At 33.7% G+C, this 27,976-nt stretch overlaps 2 protein-coding genes across 2 annotated transcripts; both read left to right on the forward strand.

The window, feature by feature from the left end:
* The first annotated feature begins 650 nt into the window (after window positions 1-650).
* On the forward strand, window positions 651-8,102 carry LOC111707951 (signal peptidase complex catalytic subunit SEC11A). Its single transcript, XM_023481148.1, has 7 exons — window positions 651-755; window positions 1,308-1,356; window positions 2,026-2,099; window positions 3,652-3,755; window positions 5,349-5,468; window positions 6,193-6,276; window positions 7,202-8,102. Exons 1-7 carry the CDS (start codon window positions 696-698, stop codon window positions 7,251-7,253), a joined length of 543 nt encoding a protein of 180 aa, XP_023336916.1. The 5' UTR covers window positions 651-695; the 3' UTR covers window positions 7,254-8,102.
* LOC111707964 (protein transport protein Sec31A) lies at window positions 8,094-27,927 on the forward strand. The gene is made up of 31 exons (XM_023481161.1): window positions 8,094-8,164; window positions 8,555-8,682; window positions 9,154-9,217; window positions 10,200-10,290; window positions 10,352-10,429; window positions 11,295-11,451; window positions 11,756-11,831; window positions 13,156-13,244; window positions 13,524-13,665; window positions 13,968-14,049; window positions 14,206-14,264; window positions 14,522-14,593; window positions 14,691-14,840; window positions 14,933-15,020; window positions 15,548-15,675; window positions 16,760-16,841; window positions 17,423-17,519; window positions 18,441-18,570; window positions 19,242-19,351; window positions 19,857-19,948; window positions 20,676-20,812; window positions 21,154-21,254; window positions 21,811-22,063; window positions 22,523-22,600; window positions 23,504-23,800; window positions 24,246-24,462; window positions 25,172-25,388; window positions 25,589-25,626; window positions 26,556-26,608; window positions 27,151-27,263; window positions 27,801-27,927. Exons 1-31 carry the CDS (start codon window positions 8,108-8,110, stop codon window positions 27,910-27,912), a joined length of 3,588 nt encoding a protein of 1,195 aa, XP_023336929.1. The 5' UTR covers window positions 8,094-8,107; the 3' UTR covers window positions 27,913-27,927.
* Window positions 27,928-27,976: the final 49 nt, after the last annotated feature.

Consider the following 27,976-nt stretch of genomic DNA (forward strand, 5'->3'; position numbering starts at 1 on the left):
TCTTGTGCTGATGTGGATGTGGAAGGATTACTTACAACTTAAAAATTTCACCGGCAGTATTTTTTTCTTTTTAATTTGTTTTGGTTTCTAATTTTGTTGTTTCAATAATCGATATATTTTTCCCCCGTTTGTAATATTGCGGTTGTTTTTTTCTGATTATTACAGTAAACTTGTTACTGTAGATAATTGACACAAGATACAATAGCAGTCCTGTAGAACAATTTTTGGACTCCCCGCCCCCCGGCCCCCCTCCTATGTCTTACAATTAAGATCCATGTACAAAATTGATAGGAGAGGGGGGGGGGGGGTTCATAAATTGTTCTTTAGGAAATTACCCAATTTTGTACGTGATCACTTACATTTCAGCAAAATTATTATATATTTTGTAGTTTTTAGGGTTAGTTTAGGTTTAAACAATTTATGGGCCGAGCGAAGCGGCTAGGACATGCTAGGGGGCTGGGTGCTGCGGATTCATGGTAAAGTATTTCCATGTCTTCCACATAAGATTCATTTATAAAATTGATAGGAGGGGGAGGGGGGTTATAAATCGTTCTCTAACAATGATTCTGACGCAGCTGGGTCGTTTGAGTTTCCATAAATTTGACTCCAATCAAAGCAACTATTTTGACGGTTATTGCATGTAAACAGACAGACAAACAAACCAAATTTATATTTAAATTTATTTCAGATTCACGATGTTGGAATCTCTATTTGACGATGTTAAACGGATGGACAAACGGCAATTCGTTTATCAGGTTAAACAATATCAGTTTTTCCAGTTTATATAACCGGGAAATATATTCCCCCCCCCCCCTGGTGAAATTAAGAGCACAAGAAAAAAGAGCATGGCCTAGAAGAGCCCTTTAATATGATTTAAAGAATAGATTCAAAATTTTTCCTGATAAAAATCGAAATCTTGCTAACGCAGTTTACACCTTTCAACCCCCCCACCCTCTCTCTTTTGTATGGAAGGTTATTTATTCTTATTATTTAAGCCACTGCATTTGAACCTGTTTGTCTCGAGTTTAATGACTCTTATAGAAAATGAAAAATTACGTTTTCATGAAATTTTCTCAAAATATTTCCCCCAAAAGGGTGAAAACTGTTGACACCACGTTCTACTTTAGTTTTCTTTCAAGGAAAAACATTTCTTGGAAATATCAATAACAGTTTTAACACAAAGTTTAATGTTAGTTAGGTTTTGAATTGTATAAATCAAAGATTTTTTTTTACTTTTTACAAGACTTAGCGATTTTAGCTAAAGACAGCAACAAAGTTATTATTTTTTAAGTCCTTTTTCCATGTAGGTCCTGAGTTTTGGCATGATAGTCTCATCAGCCCTAATGATTTGGAAAGGTAACTTCTTATTCATAGTTTTACGAACTAAATCTCGATTTTTAGTAAAACTGAGTCATGAAACATATTTTTCGAATTAGAAATACATCAAAGCCAATCATGTCACGCAAATATGTCCATAAAGCCGGCCAGATTTATTTAGATTTGTTAGAAAAAAAACAGGGTTTCTTCTACATAAACGTTAAATTTTATGATTTAAAAAATGACGATGTAAAAATGTAAACAAAATCCGCGTAATCTACAAATAAAATAGAATTTCTGGCAAAAGCTACATGATATATCGAGAAACAATATTGACTGATTTGGCACTTCTGGAAATTCATTCGTTTGTGTTCTTTTATATATAATTGGTGTACGATGATGCATGCACAGCGCAGCCTGGGGTTCCACTTAGGTTCCCTTTCAGATTGGATCAGATCGGGTCGGATTGGATTGGATCGGATTGGATCGGATCAGCTCGGCTCGGCTCGGCTCGGCTCGGATTGGCTCGGATGATATTCAAATTAGTTAATAAGATATTTAAGTTTAATTATTTATTTACAGATATTTTCAACAGTTAAATATTGGATATCATTTGCTGTGGTTTATTTGGATGCGATATATTTTCATTTTGATCCGAATCCGCGAAATCTCATGTTTTTGCGAATTCTTATTATAGTGTGTTGTCAGGCTTAATGGTTGTCACTGGATCCGAATCTCCGATTGTTGTTGTACTGTCTGGTTCTATGGAACCTGCTTTCAAGGTAAACAAACAAAGAACTAAACAAAACAAGATTCTAACAATTATATAGAGAAGATGAAAATGAAATCTACCTTTTTCTATTGGGTGAATGTTATTTAAGTTTTCTTGATATTTCAAGTCTAAGATTTTATTGATAGAACGCTCAAGATTTATAATGTAAAATATATTGTTTGCTTACTTTTCTAAGCTTTCAAATATCAATTTTATTTCGAATTTTAAACAGAATTTAATAGGAGATTTTTATCAGCAGAACAAATGTTTTAATTTTTAACGCATGCTATGTAGTATGTTTGCAAAAGAATCGAAGAAAGCAAAGACGACTGTACAAAGAAAAGAATAAGAAGATTTAAAGAGTAAAAGATATAATCAAACATAAAGGATGTCAAAAAACGGCGCGAATTAAAAAGATGCTTAATAATGCCCGTTTTTCATAGACGATAAATCTTTTTTTACTTTTTTTTTTAACATTACAAATAATTCTATAATTTTTATTTCTATAAGTTGTTAGTAGAAAAAAACTAACAATCCACCACCAATTTATATTAAATATAAAGTAAACAATAAATATGTAACTTTCCTGATCCTGTCCTTTCCTTTTATTTCTATTTTTATATTTTTTTAGAATTGGGGGGAAATATTCCCACAACCTCTACTAAGAGGTTTTTAAATATTTTCTCCTGAAACACTTATTTTTGGACGTTTTTGTTTTATTTCATAAATAAATCATTTTTTACATTTTACATTTACATTCCCTTATAATTTTCTTGATGAAGCATTCAAAGATTTTTACCCCTTGGATCCGGATCTAGGAAGCCAAAATGTTACGGAACGGATCCGGATCTAGATCCTAAGCACTGATTCAAATTTAAACATTGAACTATTGTTCCACCCCCTAAAAAATTAGTCAAGCGAAAAAAGTACAATAAACAATATTTCACGAGGAATTTTTGTGCAGGGTTGGTTTGCATTTTAAGGATATTCTTCTTTTGTTTTGAAATTATGAATCAAATCTTTGAGCCGAACAAAATTCTTAAATGAACTCAGTTTAGGGGGCTGTACGAATAAATAGTGGTTTGTTTAGAAAAAAACGCATCCGAAACATGAAATTTAATCCATTTATTTCATGATAGGGAAAAAGCGGAAAATAACAAACAGACAGACCCAGGATATATATAAATTAATCTGTGTTAAAAAGAATAGAGCCACCTTCCCCCCCTCAAACTGTCCTCTTTGCCTGGCAAATGCCCCCAACCCTGTCATGTCGAAACTGTAGACATTGTTTCGACGTTACCCTAATTAGATTGTTTGTCAACAGACAGCAAAACCAGTTTTAGTCCCCGAAATCATGTTCATTGTGTATTCCGGAATTCTTTTTCGTACATTAAATAAATTCTTTTATGGCCAACCTTTGGATCAGACAAAGATTTCAAGAGTACCGTTGTGTATCGGACATTGCCAACTTTGCATGGATGATCACTTGAAATTACACTGGCAGCTCGTTTAAATTAAACAAAAAAATATAAACCGTGAAAAAAAATTAAATTTGTTTGTAGAGAGGAGATCTCCTTTTCCTCACAAACTTCGAAGAAGAGGATATTAGAGTTGGAGAAATTGTCGTCTTCAAGATAGATGGTCGAGATATTCCTATAGTGCACAGGTAGAAGAACTTAACATCAAATACCATAGATAAAGATATATTGCTTGTAAGACAACATTTCTCAACTTTCCAGATATGTTTAAAATATTTTCCAAACTTTTAGATTACCTGAGTTGGTTGTGAACATTTGCTGTTCTTATGTCATTAACTACATGCGGTGAACTTGAGTGCTGTAGAGAGAAATTTTAGTTTAGTTTAGTCCTGATGAAATATTGCTCCTGAAAAAATTGTTCTTAAAATAATTCCATTCCTCGAGTTAATTTAATAAGAAATATCATTCATCTAAGGGTGGATTCTCATTTGAACTACTGCCGTTTGAACTATGGTACATTTGAACTATTGTTCGTTTGAACTATTGTTCATTTGAACTACTGACATGACTTCATATCCTGTAGTTTAAATCAACACATTTCTTGCTCTTTTGAACTATTTTTCTACCCGAATTCAGTTTTAAAATTTTGTTATAATTCCCATAAAGTTATAGTTCATGACAATTAATTAGATAACCGCATTACACAGAAATGTTTCAAATAAAAATAAAAATAGTTTAAATTAACAAAAAAATCGTTCAAATGAACATAAAAATAGTTCAAGTGAACATAAAAATAGTTCAAATGAACATATAAATAGTTCAAATGAAATAGTTCCAATGAACATAAAAATAGTTCAAATTAAATAGTTCAAATGAAAAAAAAATTGAAATGAACTAAAATAAAAAATAGTTCAAATGAAAAAAAATAGTTCAAATGAAAAAAGAATAGTTCAAATGAATTTTAAAATAGTTCAAATGAAAAAATAGTTCAAATGAACATAAAAATAGTTCAAATGAACATGAAAATAGTTCAAATGAAATAGTTCAAATGAAAAAAATGGTTCAAATGAACATAAAAATAGTTCAAATGAAATAGTTCAAATGAAAAAAAATGAAATGAACTAAAATATAGTTTTAAATGAAAAAAAAATAGTTCAAATGATTAATAGTTCAAATGAAAAAAAAATTGAAATGAATTAAAATATAATTTTAAATGAAAAAAATAGTTCAAATGAAAAATAAACAAACAAAAATTTCAAATAAAATTGTTAATAACATTTTTAAGTTCATTTGAACTATTTTTTTGTGCATTTAAACTATTTTTGTGTTCATTTTAACTATTTTTTTGTTCATTTGAACTGTTTTTATGTCCATTTGAACTATTTTAATGTTCATTTGAACTATTTTTTGTTTATTTCATTTAAAATATTAATAGTTCAAATGAAAATAGTTCAAATGAAATGAAAAATAGTTCAAATGAGCAATATATTTACTCGTTTGAACTATTGTTCATTTCAACTACTCACGTGGTACCACGTGCAGTAGTTGAAATGAACAATAGTTTAAATGAACAATAGTTCAAACGGGAGTAGTTCAAATGAGATAGAAATAAAGGTACTTTTTATTTAACATGCTTGATAGATTTTAGACAGATTTAATGGCTTTCAATTAACACATTTTTATTTTTTTATGATATTTTTTTCTTTTTGTCTTTATTCTAACTATCCATTAATGTATCTTTGAATATTGCGAATACATTTGCTAGAAAAATCATTAACCAGATTTTTGCTCTTTTTTCTTAAAATATGCTCCATTGTTTTTTTACAGTTCTTGACAAAGGGTGACAACAACTCTGTTGATGACAGAGGTCTGTACGCTCCTGGACAACTCTGGTTAGACAGGTTAGTTCAACATTTATCTTGTCAACCGTCAACGTGCCAACCGTAAATATGTCAACGTGTCAACCTGTCAATTTGTCAATATGTAAACTTAGTCATTTAGTCATGTCAAACTGTCAACCTGTTAACGTGTCAACCTGTCAACGTGCAGATTTCAATCTTTGAATCTGTCAATGTGTCAACCTGCCAACCTGTCAACCTGTCAATATGTCAATATGTCCATCTGTCAATCTGTCAATCTGTCAACAAGTCAACCTGTCAATATGTATTCATGTCAACTCGTCAACATGTAGTCCTTTAAACCTGTTAATATATGAACCTATTAATATGTCATCCCGTCAACAAGTAGTCCTGTCATCCTAGTAATTAGTTAACTTGTCTTTCTTGAAGTTATCGATCATCCAACATATCGTCTTGTCAATCCATCAATCTGTTATTCAGTCAACCTATCAACTTGTCACCTTGTCTATCTGGAAGTTATTAACCTGCCAACATATCGTCTGTCAATCAATCAATCTGTCAACCTGTTAACCTGTTAACCTATCATCTATTCAACTTGTCTATCTTGAAGTAATCAACCTTCCAACATATCGTCCGGTCAATCCATCAATCTGTCAACCTGTCAACTTGTTATTTTGTTAACCTATTAGTCAACATGTCTTGTCTGATTGTGTGGGACCTGAAAAGTGAGTTTTATTGATCGAATAATGATTGATTGATTGATTAGGAAGGACGTGGTCGGCCGAGCCCGAGGATTCCTTCCCTACGTTGGAATTGTTACCATCGTTATGAACGATTATCCTAGATTCAAGTAAGTTAGAAATCCCACGGGGGTGGGGGGGGCTTTTGGCCATTTGCGTTTAACTTTATTGTTGTTGGGAGGATCAAATTTTTAAAAAGTCTAATGGCGGCCGATTGAACTTCTCATTTTAGATCGTTTTTGGTCAGAAAAATAAATATTTGTAAGCAACAAAGATCGCCCAATATCTTAAAAAAGTGGATAAAAGTTTATACTTCAAGTAATATGAGGGAAAATATAAATTTTGGGACAGGCTCTCCCCCTTTTTTTAAATGAATATTTGATCAAAACCGACCTCTTTGAACCAAACAAAACCATACAATCCAACCAATAAAAACTGTGGAATAGGAAGACGATCGTTGGATTCAAGTATAACTGGAGAAATAGAATACGATCTCAATTGAGTGGATGTTCCTGCTACCAGTAAAACTATTTGTATTATAAAAATCGATACAAATATGATTGTTTAATATCGTCCCAACATTTCACAGTTTCTTTATGGAAAGTGATCAATGTCCTGAAAGGTCTTGTATGAACCCGGCACTATTTGGACACATTTTTTGCAAAGTTCTTTTTTGTTAAGCTTATTAAGAAAATAAAATTAAATAACATCTTAATTCTGGTGAAACCAGACCAAAGTGTTAATATTGTGACTCATGACGTAATTTGAAGGTACCCTCATCACATATAGAACTATATGTCTGATTCACAAGGTACCTTCTAAATATTTGTCGAGCAAAAGTCGCAAAAATATGCTTGTTTTTCACTTTTAAATTAAGAATTTTCTACTGCGGATTTTTCCATCTGAGTGACTTACGGATTTATCACCCTTATTGCTAATTGTTTAAAGGGTACCACTGTGAATCGGACAAGTCATTTTTTATTGGAGGGTTACGTGAAATTCCGACTATAGTCCCTTTAAAAAGTTAATTTCTAGGTATGCTGTGCTGGCCTGTCTTGGCTTCTATGTTCTGATACATAGAGAATAAAAAGGGACCTGATGATATACTTCCTTGAGAACTTCCTTCCTTCTATATCCTCTACATGTTGACAAATTTTGGGGACTTGGGTCTACTCCTCTGTTTTCATATTGAATCAAGGAGAAGTTTGACATTATCCAGTGTTTTGGAGAGGGTTTGTGTTACTTGCAATCAACTTTTTTACATATAGTTTTTTGTTATTAAAATTATGTTATTTTTTACTTGCCTAAACTTGTTTTAGTTCTATCTTTTTTTTACAACTTATGGTAAACTCATAGTGCACAACTTTTTTTACTTATCAGTAGGGTCTTTTATCAAAAAGTTTGCATTGTAAAAAAATCACTAATTGAATGAATGCTCTATGAGTATGGAGTATTAATTATAATAAATTGTTTTCTGTGATTCATATCAACGGCTGAACACTGGAATATAACACTTGGCTTTTGAATTATGGATTGAATCAATGTTTGGAGAAAGCTAGAAAAGGGAAGATTTTATTTTTTAAAGTTTAATTGGAATACAAATCAAATTCTTCATCTTTGAATCGAAGGTGTGTGAACAATATCATTGTATTGCATTTTTACTTTTTTTTCTTCTTCAAATTTAGCTGTACATACTGTAAAATGTACAGTGTACATCACACAGTACACGTCGTTGGGCATGTGTAAAAGGAATTCTTGCAGTTTTCGCAAAAATTGATATCTTGTTGTTGCATTTTTTGCTGTGGGTTAAATTCTTTTTAACTTTAACATTCTTCACGTCATGGTAGTTAAATGTTTGAGTTTATAAAAATAGTCTTGCGCATTTTCATCTCCTAGCTCTGCGAATTCACAATTATAGTTTGGCGCATTTTCCAGATCAAGATGAAGGTGAAGGAGGTAGATAGAACAGCGAATATAGCCTGGTCCCCAGCTCCCCAGGTAAAAAAAGATAATAAAAGGGTTAGTCAAACGTTTTATCTTTTTTGCCAAATGTTTTACCCGCATTTTTTTTATTTGAAATACGATTTTGGGCAATATTTTGTTGTATTTAATTTCAAGTTTACCCATAGCATAATTTATTTTCTAATTATAAGATAATTTGTTTAATCTTGAAATTGCAAAAATATTCACAAAATTCAGTTGGAAACACGGTGACATTCGGTTACTCAGCATGTGACTGATACTTAAGAACCATAAGTTCCACACGTTTTACGTGACTTTAGTATCCATTTAGTATCCATTTTAGTATCCGTTTACGTGACTTTAGTATCCATTTCAACGCGGCTTCAATGAAATCAATGAAATAAGATAATAATATTGTTGTTGTAGGTTCCGATCTATCTGGCTGCAGGAACAGCAGCTCAGCAGTTAGATGCAACCTTTAGCACCAGTAGCAACCTAGAGATTTATTCATTGAACCTTGCAGAAACAGGACATGATCTACCATGTGTTGCTAGGTGAGTCTCTCTCTCACCCGTCTTTGAGATTTATTCATTAAACCTTGCAGAAACAGGACATGATCTACCATGTGTTGCTAGGTGAGTCTCTCTCTCACCCGTCTTTGAGATTTATTCATTGAACCTAGTAGAAACAGGACATAATCTACCATGTGTTGCTAGGTGAGTATCTCTCACACCCGTCTTTGAGATTTATTCATTGAACCTTGTAGAAACAGGTCATGATCTACCATGTGTTGCTAGGTGGGTCTCTCTCTCACCCGTCTTTGAGATTTATTCATTAAACCTTGTAGAAACAGGTCATGATCTACCATGTGCCTCTTTATATTTTTAATGACCGATTGATTCATCGATTGATTTAATGATTGGTTCATTTATTTGGTTAATTATTGATTGATTTATTTGTTGATTCATAGATTTGTAGATTCGTTGTTTCATTGATTGATGATTAATTGATTGATTGATTTATAGTTTACCTGTGGACCAGAGGTTTCATAAACTGGTTTGGGGCTCCTCTGGTATGCAGGACGATAAGGTAAGCAACCCAGTTTTGCTTTTTATACTAGTTGACGCCTCATATTGAAAGCACAAAAATGGCAGACCCCATTTTGGAAATGGCAGGACAAGGGAAATTTTGTGATTATTATCTCTAGAAATTTACTTCTAAAATTAGGTTGACAAATAAACGCAGCAAATTATATCAAAAATCAAGACGACATTCAAGTCGTTCTGCATACTGTCATGTTTCGTGGGACACCCTGTATTATCCTTGATTGGATCCTGTAACTTGTGTACACTTTTAAATGTCATAGTGGTAGGTTACATATAGAAGACTCGAAGATTGCAAAAAAAAACGTAATAGCTTTTTTACACAAAATTACAACGGATTCGTGATAATCTAGATATAAAACTAGACACATACAACTAGTATGATAAGATTTGGGGGCGTCTCAAGCGCGCCCAAGTATTTGTATCGTCTCTGATTCGTGTTTAAAATACCAATTTTAAAAGTTTTCACGAAAATTACTTGATATCTGTCGGATTTTAGAACTTCAACTCAATATTACAAAGACTCTGAAACTTCAGCGACCGAGCCTTGACATAAATTAAAAATGTTTATGATGTAAACTCAATATTGCTGACCCATCCCCCCCCCTTCTTATACATTGTGCCTCCCCTCCCTGCTTTCTTTCTTGTTCATTTTGTTCTAACAAAATGTCTTTGATATGGTTTTTTAGTGCAAATATTATAAAAGCTTTTTGAATTTTATGTGGCATTACTATATAATGTTTGCAACTATTTTTAATATTGTGAGACCTATAAAACTGTAGAACAGATAAACGACATTTAAGCAATCTCATTTGTAATTAGTGCTGTTGTTAATACAATTGATTTCAAACAGCGCAAGTGATGTGTTTCTTGTTAATGCGAATTTTTAAATTGAGTTAACAGTCGTCTCACTGTTCCACAGTTTTTATGGGTCTCACTCTAGTTTTAACCAATCTGTCTCCGACTAGATGCCGAATGGATTACTGGTTGGTGGTTCCGACCGCGGAGTTATCAGTATGTACGATGTTCATAAACTTATAAAGGGAGAGAAAAGTTTAGGTAAAAAAAGAAAATTCAAATTATTGAAAAATCAAGAAAAAAACATTTTTGTTTTGTTTAGTGTTTAGCGAGGATAAGCATACAGGACCCGTGGCGGCCTTGGACTTTAATCCTTTCCAGCAGAATCTACTGGCATCAGGTACAGTGCATTCTGTTGGGTGGTTTTTGGATCTTTATTTGGTCTACACTTTCTTCCAGAGTCAAATGTAGTTTAATAATAGCAAATGTTTTAAAAAAAATGTATTCTAAATATGAATATTTTTTGAAGATAATATTCTACCCTGTATTTTTGTTCAACTAATTCAAAAATGTTACGCTGAAATTAAAATGAGTAAACTGTAATTAATTTCTAAATCCATTCTACCTAATCAAACTTTTATAGAATCAATTTTATTATTTTAAATTGAAGTAAATTTAATTTTTCAAAATCTAAAATATTTAAGTTTTTAATTTAAAAAAAGCTGGTCCTTTGTTAATTCGAATGAAAATAATAATTTGAATTTTAATTAAAAGAACAAAAAAATAAAACTGAATTGTAGATTTATGGTTAAGTTTTTGTTTAAATTCAGTTTAATTCAAGTCGATCTCAGAATCCAATTATATTTTATTGAAGTATTCAAAGCTTTTGTTGATTTTTTAAAAGAGTTTTTGTCTTTTAAAAAGACTAGCCCCTTTCAAACTAAAAATGATTGATAGATATTTCACTTTGAACATGAAAATTAAAACTGCATTATTTTTCCAATACAATTTTTCTCAAGAGCTGATTAAAAGTTAAACTCATAGTGCAGTACGGTTAAATGTTATGGACTCCTTGAGAACTTGATTGTACGCAAGAAACCGCCCCTTCCAATAATACTTCATATTTTTTTAAATATCTTAAATTACTGCAATATCTGCACTCAGCTACAGTCCTTTTTAAAATTGAGGAATATTTCTTTTTTAATTTAAGGAGCAGTCCCTTTAAAAATATAAATGAATGCTTTTACCCGTATTGTTGTGTCTAGGTGGATCTGAGTCTGAGATCTATATCTGGGATGTAAATAAATCCCAAGCTCCGATGACTCCTGGACCTAAATCCCAACCCCTGGATGATGTGAGATGTATTGCGTGGAACAGACAAGAAGCTAATATCCCCCCTCCCTTTCAAAGTCATCGTCAACTGTTCATATTCACTGTTCTCTGTTAAAATTAACTGCTCAATGTTCAAATTCACTGTCAACTGTTCAAATTCACTGTATAATATTCTAATTCACTGTTCACTTCAAATTTACTAGTCATTGTTTAAATTCATTGCTCACTGGTCAAATTCATTGTTCACTATTCAAATTCACTGTTTACCTGTTTAAATTCAATCTTCCCTGTTTAAATTCACTCTTCCCTGTTCATTGTTTAAGTTTAATTCACAGTTCACTCATCACTGTTCAAATTCTTTGTTTAATGTTAAAACTTAATATTGACTGTTCAGGTGTCTAGTTTGGGATTTACGTAAGAATGATCCGATCATTAAAGTCTCGGATTCAACTTCAAGGATGAGATGCAAGGTTGGCAAACTTTATTAAAACTAAGGGGAATGTAGACACATTTAAAAGTGACCCCAAAATCAAGTTGTTATTACAGCTTTACATTTTAAAGATTTATCAGAACAACACAAAAAGTGTCGAGTTTTGTCAATATTTGCAATCAGAAAAATAAGTCTACAAATAACTTTTTTTTAAATAAAAATTAAAACTAATAAAATTTTGGCCAGAAAAACTAAGAAATCTCATGCAACCTTTAAAGGGCACTGATGTGAATCGGAATAAAGGCATGGTCACTTGAAATTACGTCTTTAGTCTCTTTAAGCATATTTTTCTCCATTTGACGCTCTTGGGTTTTTCAAAAGATGTGTTGAGGGGTAATTATTGGATTTTTTAAATGGTGAGAAAAAAGATTCTTTTTGATTACTATTTTAATGTATTCGCACACTGAATTGTAACTATTGTGATAAACTTACGAGTTTGAAAAGGGGTGAATAGTATTAAAGCATGGATATACATTTTTTTATTATTTCCCTCAAGTTTGGACCCTTCCTCTATTATATGAAAAATTAATTAAAATATAATAACTAGAAAATTCATTATGCTCTGTTCTTATCTGGCTTCTTCCTAACTTTATATAAAAATAATCTGATGAAAAAATATTAGTTTTGAATAGTAATTTGAAACTATATTTGGATATTTTGTCGTTTATGAAACCCTATCTTAACTAGATTAATTTAATTAAATAAAGAGGTAGTTTCCGCGTCATTTTAAGTAACCCCTATTTATAGAGTTGCAAATACGTAAACCCGTTATAGTTAAAACATTATAATAAGTAACAATTAGCAAGATATCTTCGTTTTACTATTTTAAAAATAACTCAGTTTGTTTATTGGCATCTTTGTTTCTACTATAAAACTCCGCAAGTTACTTTCATTAAGAAACTGCAAAAGAAAAGTTTTAGAACACTTCACAAAAATGTTTTATTAAATGTTTGTTCTGACAAATGTGGGTACCATTGTGCATTGATCAATGGAATATAACTTTTTTATTTAGTGATCACTTGAAATTACTTAGACAGTCCTATTTGATATATAATGTTGCTTTTAGCTGTGAATCCTTATTTGCGGTTTTAAGAAGCAATAGAGAAATTTTCCAAAATAAATACTTTTCTGGTCGGAAAAAGAAAGTTTGCCCCCACATTTTTTACCAGATTAAGGTTTCAATGGTACCGTTTTAAATCGGTCATTATCAGCTTTTCATGGAGGATTACTTGAAATTACGCCTACGGCCCCTTTAATGACCACTAGAAATTACGTCGACAGTCCCTTTAATTAAAAATATTAAGGTTGTTGCCTGGCATCCTGATGTAGCAACCCAGCTCTGTTTGGCCTCAGAGGATGACCATACCCCCGTCATACAGATTTGGGACCTAAGGTGGATTTGTGTCTCACTATTTACATCAAAAGTAATCTTTTCCATGGTCTTGATTATTTTTTGTATTTACAAGGCTCCGCTGTGATTTTTATTTTCTTGATGAAATATTCCCCCGCCCCTCTTATAAAGATTTTTTTTCCAAAAGTTAGACACGTTTTTTAGGGAACATTGAGATTTCATTACTTATTCCTTTTACTTTTACCTTATGTGTGTTACTGTTCAATATAATGATGATAATTTGAGATACTGGTGTTCTAATTTTATTTTATTTTATTTTAGGGCAGCCTCAAGTCCTCTGAAGACCCTAGAAGGACACACTAAGGGTATCCTAAGCTTGGCGTGGTGTAAAGATGACTCAGACCTCCTGCTGTCCTGTGGGAAGGATAATAGGATCATTGTCTGGAACCCAAACAGTGCACAGGTAGTTTTACAGAGGTTTTTTCAGTGACATTGTAGCAGAACTACAAGAACCCAATATTTCAGGGTGATATTGTAGCAGAACTACAACAAACCAATATTTCAGGGTGATATTGTAGCAGAACTACAACAACCCAATATTTCAGGGTGATATTGTAGCAGAACTACAACAACCCAATATTTCAGGGTGATATTGTAGCAGAACTACAACAAACCAATATTTCAGGGTGATATTTTAGCAGAACTACAACAAACCAATATTTCAGGGTGATATTGTAGCAGAACTACAACAAACCAATATTTCAGGGTGATATTGTAGCAGAACTACCGACTACAAACCAATGGAGTTTCGATGTATCCTGGTGTCCAAGGAATCCTGCTATTATTGGTAAACTTGACATTCTTATTCACAATTATTTTGCATTTTGTTTTGTTTTTTGTCAAAATTTGATCACGAAAAAAGGGAATATAAATTGTTTTGTAGCTCATAAATACAAAATCAAAATATTTTGTTTAAGACTTTTTTAACATTCTGTTTGTTCAGCGAGTGCAAGTTTTGACGGTCACGTTAGCGTGTATAGCATGATGGGAGGACAGCAGCAGGAATTAAACAAAAATCAAATTTTTATAATTTTGCACAAAAACAGTCAAATCTTTTGTGTTGTGAACCCTGGGACCTAGCAGTTAGATTTTACGTTCGTTGTCTATGATTTATGTTAAAACTCTTGGATACCCTTTATCATTACAAAAATTAAAGCGATGTTACGATGGATATCGAGATAAACGTGATTTAACACAAAAGTGTTAACCTCCGGCTTTCTTCTTGAGAGTTATTTCATTGTTTTTGGTTAAAAAAAAAGGTTCAGCCGACAAATCAGATAACAGAAAGTTTCGGACCTGGTATGGAAAATATGCAACAAGCTGCTCCGAAGGTAAAAGAAATATCATTAAAAAATTGGTTAAAAATATTTTTTAAAAATGATTTTAGACTTATTATTTTGTTTTATGCATCATGATAATTTATTGCAGGTGACCATGCAGCTAAAAAGCCCTCCAAAATGGTTGCGTCGACCATGTGGTGCATCATTCGGATTTGGCGGGAAACTTGTTTCTTTTGAGAACATCAGTCAAACACTGACCAACAATCAGGGACAACCTGTCGCACAGCATAAACCCCAGGTTGGTTGTCCTGTTATAAAAAGATGAAAGCCGAAACTTATTTTTAATTTTTTAATTTAAAAAATAGATTTTGTTGATTGTTATATGTCTAGGTGTATATTAGCAGAGTTGTAACTGAATCTGAGTTGGTTGCAAGATCTGAGAAACTAGAAACTAGTTTGGACTCGGGAAATCATGCAGGTCAGGGGGGAATCGGAGGGTTATTATTACAAAGTTACGGATGTTTGCGCGGAGTGCATCGAAAACAAATTCTTCACTAAATTATGAAAAATAAATGGTTTTTAAGAGGAAATAACTCAATTTAAAGGGTGAAAAGGTATCTAAATGTCTAATTTTTCATTTTCCTTCCCAATTCATCAAAAATCATTAAATTATTATAATTTTTACAATTATACAGAGAAAAGTACACCCCTGTACCGTATCTAAGTCAGGATCAGCTCAGAAGTTAGAATTTTTTCTTGGGATTAAGCATTGATCTCCATCGTTAGCACACATACATATTACCTTCATTTCTGTTTGATATCCCATCATGATCATACACTGTAGGGATAACTTAAATTGAAAGGGTCAAGCATTTATCCTCAAATTTAAAAATGTCCAAATTTGGCTATCGAGATCAAGCGTAAAAGATTGAAGATTAAAGATACTCCAGACAAAAGTTCAGATCTCAGTTGCCACAGTAAACTATTAAGATGATTGTATTGTAGAATTCTGTGCAAATAAATCTGCAAGCGTTGAGGGTGAGGAGGGGAAAGTTTGGCAATTTATTGGCGCATCATTCAGCACAGATCCAGCAGCTGAATATCTTAATCTACTTGGACTAAATCTAGAACAGGTAAACAACTTAAATGTTTTGAATCCCGGGACACCAGGGGTAAACAACTTATATGTTTTGAATCCCGGGACACCAGGGGTAAACAACTTAAATGTTTTGAATCCCGGGACACCAGGGGTAAACAACTTATATGTTTTGAATCCCGGGACACCAGGGGTAAACAACTTATATGTTTTTAATCCCGGGACACCAGGGGTAAACAACTTATATGTTTTGAATCCCTGGACATCAGGAGTCAACAACTTTTATGTTTTGAATCCGGTGATTAGTTAAAAGTTATCATGATAAATCGGTGTAATGTATATTATCGCTGTTTTACACAAAAGTTAAAGGGTGCCCTTCAATCTGTCTTTGTGGAAGTTGCAGGGGGAAAGATCCAAGAGAAAGGGAAGGGAAGTATTGTGAAGGGAAGCAAAAAGGGAAGGCAAGGAAAACAGGAAGGCAAAGAAAAAGGGGAAAGAAGAAGTGGAAAGAAAAAGTGGAAAGAAAAAGTGGAAAGAAAAAGTGGAAAGAAAAGGGAGGGGGAAATGAAAGGAAAAGACGAATAAAAAGTAAAGGAAAGGGGGAAGGGTAACAGCGGAACAAAAGAGAAGGGTGGTGAAAGCAGAAAGGTAGGGAGGGGGAAGGGAGGGAAGTTGATAGGTAGGAAAGAGATATGCAGGGAAGAGGAAAAGTATGGACGAGGAAGGTTGGGAAGAAAAGGGGAAGATTGAGAGGGAAAGAGGAATATAGGGAATATGCATAATTTTAGGGATTATTATGCACTGCAATATAAATACTAAAAAATTATGTCTTTTCAGTTATCGTATTTGGAGAAAGAAATCAAAAAAAATTGGGGAGGGGGATAAAATAAAAAAAAATTTAATTATACGCCTGGGAAGTTGACTATTATGTTTTTCTTGTATTGTTTTTTTTTATTTGAGGACAAAGTCAAGAATTTTTTATAAAAGCATGCATCAAATGTAAGTAAAAACTTAAACGTTTGGTACCTCTATTTTGAAATGCCGCACCTCCCTTACATCAAACTAAAAAATTGTAACGTTTTTTGTGACATTTTAAAACTAATCGTAGATTTAACCGCTAGGTAAAGGATAAACTAGAGAAATATGTGAAACCAGCAAATATGGTGAAGAAAACTGTCAACGGGGTGGCTGCTGACATATCATGTAAGAATGTTTGACAAATTATGCATTTTTAAAATAAAACTTGTCGATTTTAGATAAAAAACTTTTTGTGACCAGGATTTACAGGGTGGCATGTCTGATTCACGACGATACAATTTAAACTTTGTCTGATCAATCTAGAATAAGATTTTATAATTTGCCTTGGTTAACATAGATCATTTCTTTAAAATTTATTGGAATCATACTGCAGAGAAAAAACAGAGGAAATATTTCTTATATATAGTATTTAGAGGTTTATAGTATTCCATTGTGAACTCGACATGCCACTGTTTAGATTACGTCTACGACACTCGACAGTCTTTTAAATGATGATTTCTTTATTCTACAAACTTTTCGTGTTCTTAAATTTGATTTAATGATAATCGTACAGTTGTAGGCGATTATATCAATGCAATAAAGAATGCTTTTAATTTCAATTAAAGCCAAGCTTTTTAACAGTATGGAGACACATAAACATGGAAACAAAGAGAAGCTTGTAATCGGAAAAAAAACTATCAATCCAAACTTGAATAAAAAAATGGTCTTCATTGTTTTGATAATCGCCTAGCACTAAATGTGTATAGGTATGGGAATTAACCAGACTGAAGATGAATTTGATGTAATTGCTGACAATGTTGCTGAAACAGAAATAGTTCCAACCTCTTTAGACATTGGGTTCAGGTATAGAAGGAGATTGCGAGATGAAATCTTTGATTATGATTTTTCGACATAGATCCAACCTCACTACAGACGACTTCACCGGGTGCTACCAGAATTGGTTGGACAGGCACCGAAAAAGCATTCGTGTAGCTATGTCGGAAAATCACATTAAAAGTTTTTTTTTCTCTAACTTTACTGTGTCATTGTTTTCTGAGAGAATCGCATACTTAAATAGATGCACCTCGTAGTTCGAAATAATACCGGAAAATTCTAGAAAAGGAAGACAACTTTTAGACTTCACTTACGACTTTAAATAGTCAAATGAGCTGAGCATGAGACACAGACACTGTGCAGTGTAAAACATCATCAAACACCAACATCTACTAAATAATATAATAATATGATCATAAAATAATAAGTAACGCTTTAATGTCGTGTTCACTGTTAAGAAGCCACAGTTTTCTGGTTCTTACTGTACTTAAGATCATAACTGAAAAAAATAAGATATCTAAAAAACATGATAGAACCCATATTCAAACTTTTTGACTGATCCCCCCCCCCCCCTCCATATCTAAACTTAAGACCCCTCTTATTATTAATTTTTTAGTCAGAATATTTTTTTTACAAGAATTGGAGTCATTTTTTTCTAACCTGCTTGATTAATTTTGCCCAAAAATATTTATGATTTTTAAAAACTTCAGTGAACAAATTTGTCTAATAAAACATAGCTAATATTGTTTTCCGGGTTTTGAGTTTAAAATTTAAATTAAATCGTCCAAAACTGTTTTTTTAATAAGTAAAGTTCTGAAAAAAATGACATGATGACAGATGAGTCAAGTAGAAATTAGATTTACCCTCCTAGACTTATTTATTAAAATTTGGGCCCCAAAAAATTTAGATGAATTTTCATTAAAAAAAGTTAATAATGTTCCTGATTTCTAGTTTGGATATTAGCTCAGGAGCTGAACCAGCTCAGCTCAGTTTAGCGCTCCTCACTGGAAATATAGAGCTAGCCGTAGATCTGTGCGTGCAGCAGGCGCGCTGGGGAGATGCTCTTATTCTAGCCGCTCAGGTAATCTTTATCTCGAGTGTATATTTTTGTTGAAAAATAATTTCCCATCCCTCCTCTTGACAATAATGCAGGGGTGTATATTTTTTACTGCAAAAATATGAGCTTTTGAAAGAGGCTTGGGAAAAGAATGAAGTGAAGGAAAAAGGAAATTGGAAAAGTATGATGTGTGAAGAGTGAAGGAAAATGGGAAAAGTGTGATGAAAAGAATGAAGTGAAGGAAAAAGGAAAATGGGAAAAGTGTGATGACTGGAGAGTGAAGGAAAAAGGAAAACTGGAAAAGTGTGATGACTGAAGAGTGAAGGAAAAGGGATAAAAAGAGGGAAAATAGGGGAATTCATTTATTAAGCAAACTTTTTTTGTTGAAAAATACGATAAGGGGACGCAGTCCAATCAACATGAAACACAGCAATTTTGCTGTTTGATTAGAACAGGGTTATTTCACTACAAAGTTGATTTTCAAGCTGCTGGTAAACCTTTATCTTTTTAACAACAAAAAATACAGACAAGATTGTTATAATATCGCCTTTCTATTCAAGTTTATTAAATTTTGATAATTTGCCTCACGCGATTTAGAAGATGAATAATACAGCATTACCCAGGAAGGATGAGACTGTAAAGACCGGAAACTATCTTATTTGAATAACCCTGTATAGTGTATATTATTGAATCAGGTTGGAGGGGAGCTGCTGACGAAAACGCAAGCTCTGTATTTCCAACGAGAGAATGCCGGGGGAGGTTCTGCTGCTCTAGTTGAAGCTGTGGTTATGAACGCTTGGGAGAGGTAAGTCTAGAATATATGTTTTAAGGAACTATTTAGGAAACCTAGAATTTATGTACAATTTCAGAAACCTAGAATTCATGTTTATGGGACTATTGACATAATTTCTAGGAAACCTAGAAGTTATGTTTATGGGACTATTGACGTAATTTTTAGGAAACCTAGAATTCATGTTTATGGGACTATTGACGTAATTTCTAGGGAACCTAAAATTCATGTTTATGGGACTATTGACGTATTTTCAGGAAACCTAGAATTCATGTTTGTGGGAAAGACGACATTCGAATCGGAATATTGTTTTTATATTTTCCTAGCTTTGCTACATTTAAAAGCTTGTATTTAACAACAAAGTTTACGCACGGCAAATGTTTCCAATTTAATGACGTGGGGAAATTGTTAGGACTATTAAAAAGGCCGAAATGCAGTAGCCCTTACCGTATCTCATGCCCGGGCTGAGTTGTTTATATTCCTTCCTCCCGGAACATGCAGTTCATTTATTTGTAAACAGGTTGGTTGAGAATGCAGAACTCGCTTCCTGGAAGGAAGTACTCTGTGCTGTTGTTGTGTACTGCACTATGGAAAGACGTCTGCTCCTGGCCGGTCAGTTTGTGTATATCTTTATATATCGGGCCCAAATTTTGTGTGGGACCTAACATTACCTCAGGGAAGGTTTATAAGTTATCAAAATTCCAAAAATTTGCCGCAAACAAAATTTAATTTTCTAAAAATCCACAAAGTTTTCGTTTTACAATGTATACAAAGAGAAATTGTTCACAATTGAAATAGAAGAGCCTGGTGTTTGGAAAATAGGCAAACTTGATGAGCGGCGGGCTGCAAACTTTGTAAATGTTAATTTTCCCCATCTAAGGTTTAGCATGATTTTCGTAAGATGGGGACTTGAGGCTTTTTGCCGCAAAACTATGTTTAAAAGCGTCTCAAAGGAAATTCAAGTTTATTTCATGTGATAAAGATTGCAAAAATGTAAAAAGTAACATTTTTCACCAAAAAGTGCACTTAAGCTCGGATTTTTGTAAAACTCAATTTTGCAGTTAAAATACATAATTTTGAATTCACATGCAAAAAGATCAGCAATCTTTACTATTTTAAGTTATGTTTAAAAACTGTTTAAAGTTTTTAGGAGAGTAATACGTTTTAACCCCCCCCCCCTTTTATAAATAACATTACTGTAGTGAAAAGAGTGAAAACCATATCAGTTGATGTCCCAAATCTTCAAGAGGGGGAGGGGGTTAAACCTTTAAATATGTACCCTTGGCTGAAATGCATTGATTTTTCCTGTTCGACTGAAAATAATGTTTTTGATATACAGGGAAACTAGCTGCACGGCTTGCTGAAGGCGGGATTAAGTACAAGACTGCCAGTACACTAGCGTACATTGTTGCCGCTGATCTGGAACATGTACTGGATATGTGGATTAAAGAATCAGCTACGCCACAGCAGCTACAGGTTCCCAATTTCATAATTTTCTATAACAGTAGTGTGCACTATTAAAGTTATTTTGGCTTTTAATAGCATTTTAATGTCTCCTTACATATCGGGCTTGCGCACTGAATCCTAAAAAATGTTCACAATCGGATATGATTCACCAAAACTCAAACAGACAGGGTAACTGGCCAGGAGCTCAACCTTGGAGCTTAATACCTCATTTATCCTAAAGGAAATGATACTTTGACTGTAAGTTGAATGAAATTAATAATAATAGGTTAAAAGAATTGTATGGAAATACATATTTTCTACCCTAGGTAATCTTACAAGGTAAGGACCGTCCTAATCTTTGAATTGTTTAGGATATGGTTGAGGTTGTTGTTATGTTGAGAGCTGCCATCATTAACCAAGGAATCTCAGCAGATCTTGGAGCAGATAGTAGGCTGGCCGGAAACCTGGCCAGGTGAATTATTTTGTAATATCATTATCAACCGGGCTTAACTTGGGTTCAGGGTCTCACAAATTTTTAGATGACTTACCATTCATTGATTGAGAGGCATTCTTAAATCCTATTATGTTGGTTTTATTTTATTTTCTTTTTCCAGAGCCGGCGATTTAAAAAATTCAAGAAAATACGACTCGGGGTCTAAGCTGTTGTTGAGCTTTATTTACGGCTCGGCCTTTCGAATTTAAGTTGCATCTATTTTTCAACAGAATTTAGTTCATAAAACCGGTTTAATGTTGTATTTGGCGGATTTTCATAGTTGGAATTTAAGGAATTGCGTTTAAGGAATTAAGACTCGAGCCTAAGCTTTTAAATCGCAGGCTCTGGAATCCTTAAATTTTTCTTAAATGGAGGTTCTAAATTGAGGTGAAATTTTATCTTAGTTATCATATCTTGGCAGTTTTATCTTGGGTTAGTTATAATTTGTGTCATGCTTTTTTACACATTGTAAAGATAAAGAAAATTGGAATGAGTAGACCTTTTTAACAATGAGTTAACAACTTTATGTTCTAAGCTATGCAACCCTGCTGGCTAGCCAGGGTTGCTTGTCCTCTGCTCTGGTATACCTGGGGAACACAGGGTCCAACCCTCAGCTCCAGGAACTCAAGGAGAGGTTGGATAATGCCTTGGCTGGTCATGGTACAGGAGCCGCTGTTCAGCAGAACAGATCTAGTACAGGACCCGGAGTTCAGCAGACCAGACCTGGATATCCAGGACACGGTTCTCAACCTGGTTCTGTTCCAGGTTCAAGGCGTCAATCTCATCAGGTCAGTGAAATACATCTGTAATAATTTGCTACTAAGTTTCCTAGGCAAACTAACTAACTTAGCTTCCCATAAAGAGGAAACGCTTGAAATAAAAATGTTATCTCTATTAATTTATTGGTTCGTCTGTTTGTATCCAATAGACTTAAAACTGCTGAAACGATCAGGCCCAATTTTTTGTGGGACCTTACATGATCCCAGTGATCGTTGGATGTTTAGAATTAAAATATATTTTTTTAATGTCTTTTTTTAATTTCCACAAAAATTTAACAAATCTGCGACTTTGTTCGTTATTGTTTGATTTTTATTAAGTAAATATGCCGCAGATAGAGCAGCAATTTAAAGTTAAAATCTAACATGGGCGCAAAGCAGCCTTGTCCACTCAAAGTTAGAGGCACATCGTTCAAGTTGTTGACACGCTATGATCAGGCATACAAACAAACCTGACCTACAATGTTTCAGCCTGTGGAGAAGAAAATAAGTGATCCTTGGTCCCAATCTTCTCAATTTAATACTGGGCTTCCAAATCAGTTTAACCAGGAAATTAACCATTATTAAACATTTAAACCAATGATCAGATCAACCCAGTTTTCCCGGCTCTAGGAACACCAGGTAAAGAGAATCTCAGATATAAGACGACGACATTTAAATAAAATTGATATTTTGGACAACTATCATTTGAACTATAGATCTTGTAAACTATTGAATATCTAAACAAATTGTTCATATTCAAACATGATGTCATTTCCTAAGTTAAGTTTAAATAATCTTTTTTGTTGAAATTTGAAAAATACTCTTTGGTTTATTGGTATCTGTGTGCTTTAGACCCATTCTTAGTCTGTAATATAAAACATACATTGAATTTCACAGGGTAAACAAAAACCCACAGACAACCATTCTTAGAGATTAGTAATACTTAGCCTGCTAGTGATTATGTAAAACAATCACAAATAAAAATCACATTGGAATTACACAAACCATTGTTTTCTTATCATATGTGAAAAATTGTATTTTCAATGATGTCCCTGATGCACGAGGGTTGGTAATCCTAAGCCCAAAACTCTCCAAAAGAAATTCTGTGGCACAGTACTTTCTTCGGAGTGTATAACAATAAATAAAACCATTTTTGCCTTGAGTATTCTTTTTTTTAACTAACGTTTAACTCAAATACTACACATGAAAACATATATTTAGTTTTATTTGATCAAGTGTTCAAAAGTTCAGTAGTGCACATGAATAATTCAATCAGCATACCACATGACTTCTTTGAGAGGTTAATTGTCGTCTTCTACATGAGATTCCGACTGTGGTCGTTAAGTCTGGGTGAAATTAATAGGAATGCCTCCATGGCACTGAGAAACCTTTTAATTCAGTTGACTTTGTTCATGACAACAGTTCATTGATTTCTGTTGAAATTGTTAAATGGTTTATAAATTTGATCAGGGATTTAACCAGCCAGCCAATTCTTTTAATCCTCCAGCCCAAGCATTCAATGCTCCAGCCCAAACTTTCAACCCACCCGCTGCACCTTCGTACAGCAACCCTCCAGCTAACTTCGCTAGCTCCGGCTCCTATGCTGAACCAGCTGCTGTTCCGACCTTCCAACCCCCGCCTATGGAAGCTGTAACTCCTGTCAGCATTGGGAACCCGCTGCTGAAGCGCACTAGGGCTGTTGATCCGTCCATCTCATCACCTGGTCAGGGAGGAAACTATGGAAACAACTTCAACAACTACAACCAAGTAAATTAATTTGTAGTAAAGTCTGGTTATACTAAAGAACCTTAGGAGCGACTGTAAGCATAATTTCAAATGACATTCCATTTGCAGAGTGACATGTCCGATTTACAACGATACCCTTTTAAATCTTTGTTGATCAATGATTTTGTAGATATTCTTTTCCACATAGCGGGAAAATAAGTGCCAAGAATTCGCGCGAGTGTGCACTAGCACGGAGTGTAGAGTGTACACTGTACACTGTAACCTTATGTCTCCTCTTCCGGCACTTAATCTTCAGCTATACAAATGAGTAACGTTGTGGATCAGACATGCCTCTCTTTTTTAATGGAAGGTCACTTGAAAGTACACTTACAGTCGCTTCATGAAAAACTTCTTTAAGAAGAACATAATGTTGCCCTAAATTAACGAAATTTTCTTCTATTTTAATTATTTTAATGTTTGTTTGAAGGTATACAGTGGACAAGGAGACTATTCCAACCAAGGAGGAACAGGAGGAGGTTATGGATCCCCAACTTCATATCAACCTAACTCCTTCCAACCTGCTCCTACTTCCTTCCAACCTGCTCCTTCCACCTTTCAACCACAACCCTCTACATATGGGAGTCAGCCTGCAGGACAGCCGAATATATTCACTCCTGATCCTGTAAATAACTCTATTATTCCAGGTAAATTAGGGACACCTTTCTCCTTATACATATCTCCGTTTTTGGCTACGATAGAAGTAAATAAGACCAGAGGTGTTTTGTTCAGATTTAGCACAATCAGTGTAAACTTGTTCACTGTGCTCTGTACAGTGTACAGTGGTGACCCATCTAGATCTAGAACTACTAGTGTATCTAGTACGGAGGAGGCTCTACCTCTGAGTCCTACTACTAACTTCTAATGTTTAGGTGTGGGTGTGGCTAGATCTAGAACTGTAATAAATACAGTGTCTGATCATATAATTATACATTTGAACATGACCTGCCATTCTACTCTAAAATATAAAATATTAAAAGTAGAACCTAACCATTCCAAAATTGGGATTACTATGATTTGGCACAAATATGCATTAGAGATCACAATTGTTTGATGGTAGGCCTTATTCTCCTGAAGTTTACACCTTTTAGGGTAGTTTAAATTGCACCCTGCGACCGACGGGTTCCCGACAGTCTAGGACCCCTACTAATGTTTAAGAACGGGATTTGGCTAGATCTAGAACTACTAGTGTATCCAGTACAGTAGAGGGTGGAGCTCTACCTCCTAGTCCTACTACTACTGAGTACTAATGTTTAGATGGGGGTGTGGCTAGATCTAGAACTACTAGTGTATCTAGTACAGTAGAGGGTAGAGCTCTACCTCCTAGTCCCACTACTACTAAGTACTAATGTTTAGGTGGGGGTGTGGCTAGATCTAGAACTACTAGTGTATCTAGTACAGGTGGGGGAGGAGCACTACCACCTCCAAACTTTGTGCATACCCCTGATCATGGAGGACCTGGCTACCAACCTACAGTTTCTAGTGGAGCAGGTAGTTCATCATTCATTTGTTTTCTACCTTTTTCTAGAGGCATGTCCGATTCACGACGGTACACTTTTAAACTTTTGTCCGGGCAACGATGAGGTAGATAACCTTCCTCATTTATAGTGCTGAAGATTGAGTGACGGACCCCGGTGTCTTGCATGGAGTGGACTCTTGCATGGGGTGGACTCGACCCCTAAAGTTTTAACCATTTTAACACAATGTTAGACATGAAAAGCAATGTTAAAACACTAAAAATTATCTGTTTAACCATATTAAATACGCATTTAGTTCTAAAATGTTTTTTAAAGGGGATAAAGGCAAAAAAGGTCATTTCCTCTTAGTGTCGTTTTCTTGTACACTGTACTCTCCGTGCTAGTTTGCAATCGCGCGCTTTATAGGCACTTGATTTCCTACTATATAAATAAGAAAATCTTCGAAATACTTAATCAAACAACGATTTAAATGGTATCGTTGTAAATCGGACATGCCTTCTATAAATGGAAGGTCATTTTAAATTGTGCTTACAGTCCCATTAACATAAAAAGAAAATTGTGTTTAGGTGGTTTAATCATAATAATAATAATAACAATAATAATAATCATTAATCTTAATGTATTATATAGTAACAAGAAAATTGTAGAATATGAAGACGACATTAATACTACACTAAGTGTATTTGAGTTGTTACACAGCAAATAGTTTTACTAGTCACTTATTTAATCACTTATCCATTGAAATAAGTCTGTTTAAACGATACAATTGCTTTGTCTCGTGTTTATTGGACTATTTAAAGTCATAACTTGAGTACAAAAGTCGTCTTCCTGGAAAGAGTTTTCTGGTTTTCACTGTACATCATTTGTAAAATTCATAATCAATCCTTTCCTCTGGTCATTGCTTTTTCTTTTCCAATATCCATACCATTTTGATCATTTACTTATTCATTTTTTGTTCTGTTTTTTTTCAAGTAACAAAATAAAATGGATCGACCTAGAAGCACCGCTGTTCACATTGGATCCATCCCTTTTATTCTTCTACGTTTATTTCATAATTCATACAGTTAAAACCTAAAAGACCCGGAATTTATTTATAATTAATTAGACGACTAATCTAATTTTACAAATATGAAGAATAAAACGATAAAACAAAATAGCCCTAGTCCTGGTAATTCTAAAATGTGGTCTTCCTTTATTGCGTGTTTGATATTACCAGAGATATATTTTTTAAGTTGTATGATTAACTGTCAATTAATTCCGAGTCTTTCTGGTTATACAACTCCAACCTATACCCCAGGAGCATAAAGCAGTTCAGGTGGGAAACATTGTCTAGTAAATATTGATTGTTAATTAAAACCCACTCTTCAGATCATGACACGTATGTTGATTTGTGAGCAAATTTAATAAATTAAGTATTCTCTACAAGTTTGAATTATCCAATTGTGCAACATTTTCACTCTAACAGAAGATTTTAAGACATGAACGGAAGAATAAATGAAACCATTAACTAACAGTTAATTTTTTTCTTCCGTTCAAGCTAATTTATATGTTCGAAAAAATAGAAAGAACAAGCTGTCCACTGGTCCAGGTCTAGTTGAACCACTTCTCTTGAACATGAACCGGCGTACTAAAGAAGTAGTTAAACTAAGACTGCTAAATTCAACTACTTTTCGTTGTACATTACAGTTGGTCCCTTATTAATTTTATTCTGACCTTAGTGGATTTGATGAATAAACTTCCTGTTGCTAATGTGAATAAGAAACTGATTATTTTTTTGTGAATCAATCTTAATAAACAAGATAGAGATTGTAATTTGCACAAAAAATGTTTTATTTAATAAACCTATTAATATTTTAGGAAGTGCTTGATATCTTGCTAAACCGATGTATTCAGGCAGCTAATCATCCTCAAACCAGGAGGAAACTTGAAGATGTGCATTCTAAACTAAACATACTGTACAACAAGCTTAGGTATAGTACATCAGTCTAGTTGAAGATGTGCATTCTTAACTGAACATACTGTACAACAAACTTAGGTATAGTACATATGCCTAGTTGAATAAGATGTGCATTCTAAACTGAACATACCGTACAACAAGCTTAGGTATAGTACATCAGCCCAGTTAAAGAAGATGTGCCTTCTAAACTAAACATACTGTACAACAAACTTAGGTATAGTACATCAGCCTAGTTGAAGAAGATGTGCATTATAAACTGAACATACTGTACAACAATCTTAGCTATAGTACATCAGCCTAGTGGAAGAAGATGTGCAATCTAAACTAAACATACTGTACAACAATCATAGCTATAGTACATCAGCCCAGTTGAAGAAGATGTGCATTCTTGACTGAACATACCGTGCAACAAATATACTCTCCGAACAAAAAAATATTTTCCCCTTCATTCAGTAAAAGCCTTAAATTATAATGGAAGATAAGTCTTTTTCTGAGTTAATTGTTTATCTTTTATAATGAAATGAACATTTAAAAATTGTGAACTGTTTAGGGGAGGAGTACTGAGTGGAGGAACGTTGCAGGGTCTTCATCAGATCATTCAGTTTATCAGACAATATGATTATCAGTCTTGTTTACAGGTAGTAATATATTCAGTTTGTTAGATAATATGATTATCAGTCTTGTTTACAGGTAGTAATATATTCAGTTTGTTAGACAATATGATTA

Source organism: Eurytemora carolleeae, unplaced genomic scaffold, assembly GCF_000591075.1.
Source record: "Eurytemora carolleeae unplaced genomic scaffold, Eaff_2.0 scaffold711, whole genome shotgun sequence".
In the NCBI taxonomy this organism is placed as follows: Eukaryota; Metazoa; Arthropoda; class Copepoda; order Calanoida; family Temoridae; genus Eurytemora; species Eurytemora carolleeae.